At 41.0% G+C, this 9723-nt stretch overlaps 1 protein-coding gene across 1 annotated transcript in view; it reads right to left on the bottom strand.

Annotated features, from left to right (window-relative positions):
• Positions 1–1334: 1334 nt before the first annotated feature.
• Positions 1335–9723, bottom strand: part of LOC122438928 (cyclic AMP-inducible protein BP74-like) — a 71062-nt gene continuing 62673 nt past the window's right edge. Inside the window, exon 5 of the mRNA XM_043464239.1 lies at positions 1335–1512. Within this exon, the coding sequence (XP_043320174.1) occupies positions 1335–1512 (178 nt within the window). The remainder of the gene's footprint in view (positions 1513–9723) is intronic.

Below are 9723 nucleotides of genomic sequence, written 5' to 3'. Positions count from 1 at the left end.
TTGGGGTGCTCGGGCTTGCCACTGCGGCGGTCTCTCTTGTTGTGGAGAGAGGCTCTAGGCTCTAGGCTCGTGGGCTTCAGTAGCTGTGGTGCATGGGCTTCATTGCTCCACAGTATGTAGAATCCTCCCAGAACAGGGATCAAAACGGTGTTCCCTGCATTGGGAGGCAGACAGATGCTTATCCACTGCACCACCAGGGACGTCCCAACCACTTTAATTTTAGATCTCCAGACCTCTCTCATCCTCAGTTGGAAAAAAAAAAGGAAATATCAATACTATTGATTACACAGACTGCTGGTGAGATGAAAGGAGGCAGTGTGTGGGGGCCGTGGGACTAGTGCTTGGTACAGTTTTGGGCAAATACTGACTCTTCTTGAGGAATGAACACTGGGAATAAATGACACAATGGGGTACATGGCCCACAGAGTGACTGACAGCAGCCCTGCCGCCGTCTGGCATGCACATACCTGCTGTGTGTGAAGGCTTCAGGCAGGGCTGAGAATAGCAGCTTATTGATGAGCTTGGTGCAGTGGAAAGGGATACAGGCATTTCTATGCCACCAAACTGGCCTTCTTCAGAGTCAGTCAAGACGGGCCATCTGGAAGTCACAAAGGATCAGGACGACCACTCTCATAGCACTGAATCAACTGGATTTTTCTCAAAAGGCCAGCAAGATCATTAATTGTGGAGATGTAGCAGACTCTTTCCTCAGAAGGAAAAAACACAAATCTTTCAGTCTCAGCTTTGGCTTGTGATATTTTCTCCTTAGATAACCAAGCAGCTAACATTGACTAGGAGATCTTTTGTGGATGATTTTGAGACTTTTTTCATAGACCAGGGGAATATTTTCATCTGAATATCTTGGCATACCTCAAAAAATTATCTCAGTTTGTTAAGCTCTAGTTTAAATGAAAACACATTATTTTTTAAATAGTCTTTTTTTTTTAAAGTTTTTAACTTTTTGTTCTGTATCAAGGTATAGCCGATTAACAATGTAGTGATAATTTCAGGTGAGCAGCAGAAGAACTCAGGCATACATATACATGTATGAACTATCTCTACAGTAAACTTTTTATATACATGTGGTACCCAGCAGTATGTAGTTAACTCCTCAGGAGTTCATTGCTAGCTCTTTCTGCTGAATTTCCATTTCCCTGCATTAATAGATTCTTTAGTCAGAAGTTCTCTAAGAGTCTTACAAGTGAACTGTGGGAGGCATGGAGCTGCTCCACCCATAGCCTCTTTCCAGTGTGCTCTGCTTCCCAACATCTAGGAGGCCCATCTGCAGAGACTTCCGTTCTCAGCTCCTGAAGGATTCGCCTCAGTTGCCCACCTCAGGTCACACCCTCCTCAGGATTGTCCACATCCGATGACTGATCCAGGCAGAAGTAAACATGCTCCCCATTTTGGCCCAACATGAGATAGCTCGACTGGCCAACATGTGCTTCGGCACCCCTCGCTGGGTGGGCCATGGCTTTGTCAGGCCTGAATTGCAGTTGGACTTGCAGTGGTCTGTGAGAAAAATTGACCAGCAAAAAAAAGAAAGTTGCAATTTGCACCTTGATGCTGGGAAGGATTGAGGGCAAGAGAAGAGAGTGACAGAGGATGAGATGGATGGATGGCATCATTGACACAGTGGACATGAGTTTGAGCAAATTCCAGGAGATAGTAAAAGACAGGGAAGCCTGGCATGCTACAGTCCATGGGCTTGCAAAGAGTCAGACATGACTTAGCTACTCAGCAACAACAACAATTTGACCTTTGCTTAATCCTACTCCCTTTACCTCCTTTTTACAGATATTGATTCCAAAATCTTAGCATCTGCTTCTGGAGAAGCTAGTCTGTGCCAGAGGTTGGAGCTTCTTTTTCCTTCTAAATATCTAGGCTGTAATCATGAATATTGCATTCTCTCTTTGATTGTAAGTTCTTTGTGAGCGAGAACTATATAGAGACTTTTATATCTATGCCACAGTTTCTACTGTTGTGCCATAGACAAAGAAGACAGCTGTTAAACAGGTTATGAATGAAATGATATGTTTTTTATTCAGGTGGACAGCATGCTTCTCTTCTTGAAACACGTCTATGCTGAGGAAGTGGTTGCAAATTAAGAGAGCCATGTTGGAACACTGAAATTTCTGTCAGTCCTTTCAGCTTTTTTTTGAGTCTCTCAGGGTCCTCTTACTCTGGAAATTTTCAGGATGTCGTTTTTGCTTCCTTCCCTTTTTCCTTCTGTCTGGGTCCAAAGCTAACACTGACGTCCAGAATTCTTCCACCTATATCCTTCCACATTCTTCCATGATAGCTGAAATGATATTTTTCTTTATGAATTGTTATGCACAGCAACATTTTTGACTAATGCATTCAAGGATTGTGAATGCCATTTTCCCCTTAAATAGGTCCCTTTAGACAAATAACTGCCAAGCATTTTTTCCTGTGAATATGTAAATAGGTTAAAAATGAAGATGCAGCCAGTGTTGTGTGAATATTATTCCAACATTACACTTAAGATCCTTTCAGCCCCATTTGCTAACATTTTGTACTCCCAGCCAAAGTGCCCAAAATTGCTCTCTCCTCATGCAATTTTCAAAAATTTTGCTGGCACAAAATGAAGTAAAATCTCTATCTGCAGGAGAGAGCAAACTTCATTTAGTGTGTTTTACAAAGTGCTAAATAGGTTTTCTATTTTGGGAGTAGAGTGGCAGAGTGTGTGCTTCCTGCTATCCCGGTCAAACATTTGCAATTCCGTTCCTGCACAGATCACACATTCCAGGTTGGCTCTGGATATATTAACATAATACTTGTTATTTTATTCAAAAGAAAAGAAAAACAATTACTATGTGTTCAAGGGATGTGATGTCAGTACTGGAAAGTTATTTTTCCTTGCTGTTAATTTTTTTCCCCATTATTTAAAAATAAAATAGTGGGTACAGTCCCTACAAGAGGCTTTTCAACGGATTTCAACTGAATTCAAGTGATTTCAAAATTAGAGCTCTTATTTCTTATTTTCTAGTGCATCCTCCAAAAGAAAAAAAAGGGTCATGGTCTCACTGCTGAGAAATTTAGGATCCTGGATCCCCAGCTTTATTTCAAGTAGTCCATCAGTTCTGTATCTGACAGAAACCATACATGACTAAATAGTCACCAAATATATTTTCTAGAACCAAAGTACTTGTCTCATAATAAAAACAGAAATAATAATGGCTGATATTTATGGATTGTTTAAAGTGTTTCAGAGTGTTTAGGGCTTCCCAGGTAGCACTAGTGGTAAAGAATCACCTGCCAATACAGGAAACGCAAGAGATGTGTGTTCGATCTCTGGGTTGAGAAGATCCCCTGGAGAAGGAAATGGCAACCCACTCCAGTATTCCTTTCTGGACAATTCCATGGACAGAGGAGCCTGGCGGGCTACAGTCCATGGGGTCACAAAGAGTCGGACATGACTGAGTGACTGAACACACACACATAGAATGTTCCAAGTATTATTCTAAGAACATGACCTGTATTATCTCATGGAAGTTCACACCCACCTTCTGAGATTTCTTGTTATTTAGTCATTAAGTCATGTCTGACTCTTTGCAACCCCATGGACTGCAACATGCCAGATTTTCCTGTCCTTCACTATCTCCCAGAGTTTGCTCAAATTCATGTCCATTGAGTCAGTGATGCTATCCAACCATCTCATCCTCTACTCCTCCTTCTCCTTTTTGCCTTCAGTCTTTCCTAGCATCAGGGTCTTTTCCAGTGAGTTGGATCTTCACATCAGGTGGCCAAAGTATTTGAGCTACAGCTTTAGCACCAGTCCTTCCAATGAATAGTCAGGGTTGATTTCCTTTAGGATTGACTGGTTTGGTCTCCTTGCAGTCCAAGGGACTCTCATGAGTCTTCTCCCATTTTTTATTATCCCCATTTTTCAGATGAGGAATTAAAGGAAGTTAAGGAACCTGGGCAAGTTAGTGAGCATATGAGCTGTGATTTAGAACTTGATTTGGTTCCAGACCCTGCACTCTTTATTAGTATGCAAAACTGTCTCACAAATAAAGCGAGTATAGAGTGAGAGTACCTTACACCCCTAGTGGGGTTTGCCATTTAGTCCATGAGGACTGAACCTCATGAACTGGCATGCGACCCCATGAACCGCAGCATGCCAGGCCTCCCTGTCCATCAGCAACTCCCAGAGTCCACCCAAACCCATGTCCATTGAGTTGGTGATGCCATCCAACCATCTCATCCTCTGTCGTCCCCTTCTCTTCCTGCCCTCAATCTTTCCCAGCATCAGGGTCTTTTCAAATGAGTCAGCTCTTCTCATCAGGTGGCCAAAGTATTGGAGTTTCAGCTTCAACATCAGTCCTTCCAATGAACACCCACAACTGATCTCCTTTAGGATGGACTGGTTGGATCTCCTTGCAGTCCAAGGGACTCTCAAGAGTCTTCTCCAACACCACAGTTCAAAAGCATCAGTTCTTCAGTGTTCAGCTTTCTTTATAGTCCAACTCTCACATCCACTGGAAAAACCATAGCCTTGACTAGATGGACCTTTGTTGACAAAGTAATGTCTCTGCTTTCCAATATGCTGTCTAGGTTGGTCATAATTTTCCTTCCAAGGAGTAAGCATCTTTTAATTTCATGGCTGCAATCACCATCTGCAGTGATTTTGGAGCCCAGAAAAATAAAGTCAGCCACTGTTCCATTGTTTCCCCATCTATTTGCCATGAAGTGATGGGACTGGATGCCATGATCTTAGTTTTCTGAATGTTGAGCTTTATCTGTATACTTTTCCAGCTTCTCCCAGTGCTTAATGTGTGGCTTTTGTCAACACCCAGCTGTTACTTGAAAGGAAGTTCCCTTGAATGTCAGTGAAGGTTGGAGAATTGACCTAGGCAGTTAATTTTTGGAGAGTAATGATGCTAGTGAACACTAGCCTTTTTAGACATCGATCTACAAATTCACCTTTTCAGAAGCCATTAACAGTAAGAAGAAATAAATTGCAAGGTTCTTAGATGGGGCTCCAGTTGCATCACTAATCCACAGAGCCATCTTCCAAGTATATCTGCCTTTGTGTAGAAGTGTCCTAAAGTCGTACTGCCCATGTCATCTGGGGCAAGGCTGGCGGTGAGGGTGTGTGTAGGCAATGGCATTCCCCACATTACCTAGAACTGTGCCTTGAGTATCGTAAACAGCCAGCAAGTATTTTGTATATATGGTCCTTGTTTTCAAAAAAGTTCACATTTATAGAACTTCCCTGCTGCTCTGCTTGTTAGGTCTTCACCTGCTAGTGCAGGGAGTGTATGTTCAACCCCTGGTCAGGGAGCTCAGATTCCACATGCCTTGTGGCCAAGAAGCCAAACCTGGTCTCTGTAACAACCTAGAGGGGTGGGGTGGGGAGGGGGATGGGAGGGAGGTTCAGGAGGGAGCGGATATATGTTTACCTATGGCTCATTCATGTTGAGGTTTGGCAGAAACCAGCAAGATTCTGTTAAGCAATTATCCCTGAACTAAAAAATAAATTTAAAATTAAAAAAACATAAAACAGAAGCAATATTGTAATAAAATTCAATAAAAGCTTTTAAAATGGTCCACAAAAAAAAAAAAACTTTAAAAAATTTTATATTTGTAATGGGTGTAAAAAAAATCTATGCTTATAATTTTTTTGTAAGAGAAGAAACTCAAGACAGTACATAGTAAGAGAACTAAAATAACATGTGCCCCAGACAGTAGCAACTACTAATTCAGAGGAAAGAGAAAGATCATTATGGTCTGAGGACTCAAGAGAACTTTGAACTGAGCTTTTAGGGATGAGCAGGATTTGGATAAGTCTAGAGTAGATGAAAGATCATCACTTTTTTTTTTTTTTTTTTGGTAAAGGGCCAGAAAGTAAATATTTTGTGCTTTGTGGGCCACTTGTGGTCTCTGTTGTAGCTCTTCAACTCTTCCATTTTAGTACAAAAGCAGCCAGAGAGGAATACACAAATGAATGGACTGAGTTGTGTTCTATCAAAACTTTACAAAAAGAGACAGCAGGCCAGGTTTTGAATGCAGCCTGTAGTTCACTGACCCCTGGTCTAGACCATGGAGAAGGACATTGTAAGAAAGAGGCATGATCAAATGTGTAGGGAGGGATGTATTCGTGGGACAGTGAAATATGGACAAAAGATAATGAATCAGTAACGTATTTTAATGTGTGAAAGAAACCTTATCATGATTAAATATTCTCAGAATATACTTTCTTTTTGTGGAAGATAGATGTATCATCATCTCAACCCATGAAAGAGGGTATTGTACTAGACTGAAAAGTTGCTACCTCTACTTCCAGTCCAGACCTTCATCATCTTACACTGGAACTCCTGAAGCAGCTCCCTAGTTCTCCTATTAGCCTCTCATGCCTACCTGGGGAAAAAAAATCCCCTCTGTCAAGCCTTCTTCATATACTGCTGAGTTTTCTCATCTGTATTTAGAAGTGGGAATGATGTCCAGGTCTTTTCCAATTATTCTTAAATAGAAAGATGACAGAGAATTGGTTGTTTGAAGGGAAAAACTAATAAATAAACCTCTAGCTAGCTTAATCAAAGAAAAATTGAATAAAATAGCCAAAGTTATGTATAACAAAGGAAATATGATGGTGGATATAACGTGTTAGTCACTCAGTCATGTCTGACTCTTTGTGACCCCATGAACGGTAGCCCAGCAGGCTCCTTTGGCCACGGGATTCTCCAGGCAAGAATACTGGAGTGGGTAGCCGTTCCCTCCTCCAGGGGATCTTCTGGACCCAGGGATTGAACCCAGGTCTTCTGCATTGTAGGCAGATTCTTTACCATCTGAACCACCAGGGAAGCCTAATAAATAAAATCTTGAAATTTTTTTCAGGAAAGTGTGTTATCAAAATTAAGAAGTAGAAAATTTGCTGGCTGAAGAAACAAATTTTAAGCTTTTACATTGTTACCTTGGAAAAGCTGATCTTGGAAATTTTGAGTGAACTCTTTCAAAATTTTAAGGAAGACATTACTCTTAGTTCTTTTAAGTTGTTCCAGAGCATAGGGGAAAGATGGGAAACTCAAAATTCATTTTATAAAGATCATATAATTTTGATACTAAACCTGACAAAAATTGAATAATGGGAAAAGACCTGGACATCATTTCCACTTCTAAATACAGATGAGAAAACCCCAGCTGTATATGAAGAGGGCACGACAAAGTAGGGTTACTTTTAGGACTGAATAGCAACTCCAAAAACTTCCATAGAACTGGTTATATTCTAAGATCTGCTCATGTATTAACTCAGTTCTCACAAGAATGATTGAGGTGTATTCCATTACTATATCCCCTTTACAGATGAAGAAATTAAAGTATAGGAAGATTAAGTAGAGAATGCTACTTCTGACAACTTTTTAAATATAAGTAAAGTAGCATTTCAACCATTTCAATATGATGACAGTTTGAATCACTTGGAAGAACAAGGCTTATTTTATAAATGATCTTGATATTATTTCTTACTTATTTGGGAAAAAAAACGAAATAGTTTAATTTCAGTGTTTTACAAAGTAAACTTCAAAAGGATAATACCTTATCTCTAAGTGGTAATATAATGGGTGTTTTCCTTTGGTAATTTTATTTTTAATTTTAATTTTTCCACAGTATATACTCTTTTTTAGTTAAAGAATTAATGTCTTTTCCTAAAAACCAGCCATTTCTAGCAGGCTTTTGGTTTTAGTTGCCACATCATGTCTGATTCTTTTGTGCATGGACTGTAGCTTACCAGGCTCCTCTGTCTGTGGGATTTCCCAGGAAGAAACCTGGAGTGGGTTTCCTTCTCCAGATCTTCGTGATCCAGGGATTGTTTCCTGCATTGCAGGCAGATTCTTTACTGTTGAGCCAGCAGAGAAGCCCCTTCTAGCAGGCTCCTAGGTTCCAAACCAAATTAAATTCCACTCAGTTCAGTAGACTATTAATATTGCCTCATGAGCCTACAATTTAAAAAGAAGTGAATTTTAAGAATGTTAAGATTTATGACACAAAAGTGAAGTGAGGTGAGTGTCCTAAATGGAACACAATCACCTAAGAGAAGTCAAAACAAGGGCTTGAAACTCCTGGTTACCGATCATCCAATAAAACTCTGAAAATGGAAGGGCCTGATGAAGGGAAGATCATGGTGACTTGATCATTATGAGCAACATCACTGGGGTGGGAAGGCAGAATTTGTACCTCAGTACCTCTGTGGGAGTAATTCACAGGACATGGTCACCAACCAGTGGTTACAGCCTGAGCTTGTCAAGGCAGTTTAAGTGACAGGAGAGAAACCCAAAAGTCTCCCTTTCATTTCCCTCCTTCAGGAATATTTGTTCACTAATTCAGTGAGAAAAAGCAAGTAGCATGTATAACCCAGGATCTCTAAAATGTGTGCACACACACGTGTGTCTCTACTCACCACAGGAGATCATAATCAGCTGTTCACAAAAGGCCCGGATTTTTTTTTCCCCTGGATCTTGTTTCCAGGGCTCAAGTAGCTTGTCCGAGTCTAGTTAGAGAAGGGTTAGCTCTGATTGTGTTTAAAGAAATGTGGTTAGTGAGAGAGGCCCAAAAGGGAGACCTCAGAACTGGAGTTGGGTGGGGACACCAGGTTTCTATGTTTTACATGGTAGCTGTGACTGCCGTGGGTTGCAATCTGCTGGATTAGTTCATCATTTGCTTTAAAGTCCACCTTGTAGTGCTTGTTACAAAGATGAGAAGGATCCGGATTTCCGTGTCTGACTCAGCAGAGGATGGAGGTGCCTCCTTGCAATTGAGGTAAGTACTCTCTGGGTGGGATGGAGGAGTAAAGTGGAAAAAAAAAAGTATGTAAGCAAGAGATGATTCAAAATGCTACTCATTTGTGACTCAGATGCAGTGAGTCTAAGGCTATTGTTAGCTACTTTCCCTGGCTCTCTACCATCCCTAGGCAAGTGCCACAGAGAAAATGATCTGCTGTGGAGAGGGTATGACTGTGCTGCTTCTATCAGGAAACCATGAGCTCTCCAGGGTGTACTTACACTCAGAAAAGGAAGATTTTTAAATGTCAGTGTCATTACTCACATGTCTTTTCTGGTTGTCTCAGTGTGTTCTTCACCCTCACATAAAGACTGGTACATATTTCCCTTGTCTCTGATCAAAAAATAGGACGCAATTCTCATTTCAGCTCTCAAACTATTGAACTGTGTGTCCCAAGCATTCGTGATCTTCTTCAATTCACAGCCTGAAGCCAATACACGCAAGATGTCGTCTGGGTGCTGTTAGGATGTTTATGTCCTTAGGACTTTCATGAAATAAATTATTTTCTTTTGAGGTTCTTCTAATTGCTGGCAAGTCCCATTTGTCTGGGACTTAAATATTTCCCTGTATTTAACTTTATTTTGATGACAGTGGGTTACATGCTTGATTGTATTTTCTGGTTAATTTCAGGATGTTAGGTTCTTAGCGAAGCATCATGAGCAGCCCAGTTCACTCTCAGTTCAAGTGCTGGATACTGTGCTTCTGCCTAAGATGAAAGGAAAGCCTCTCCTACGACTGCCCTCGGTCTGGTTTGCCTGTGAACCAGCTGGGCATGGGCTCACAGCCCCTGTTTGAACTGAGCACTCCCTTTCTCTGGTTATTGTCTCCTTCTCTCTTAACACCCTGACTCATTCTTACTTTGACTCTCGATGTGTACCTCTGGCTGTCTCTGCCAGATTAATTCAGACTGTCTTACAGTCAGTA

Source organism: Cervus canadensis, chromosome 3, assembly GCF_019320065.1.
Source record: "Cervus canadensis isolate Bull #8, Minnesota chromosome 3, ASM1932006v1, whole genome shotgun sequence".
NCBI lineage: Eukaryota > Metazoa > Chordata > Mammalia > Artiodactyla > Cervidae > Cervus > Cervus canadensis.
The sequence above is the reverse complement of the archived record's forward strand: the minus strand, read 5'-3'. Positions and strand labels throughout refer to the sequence as shown.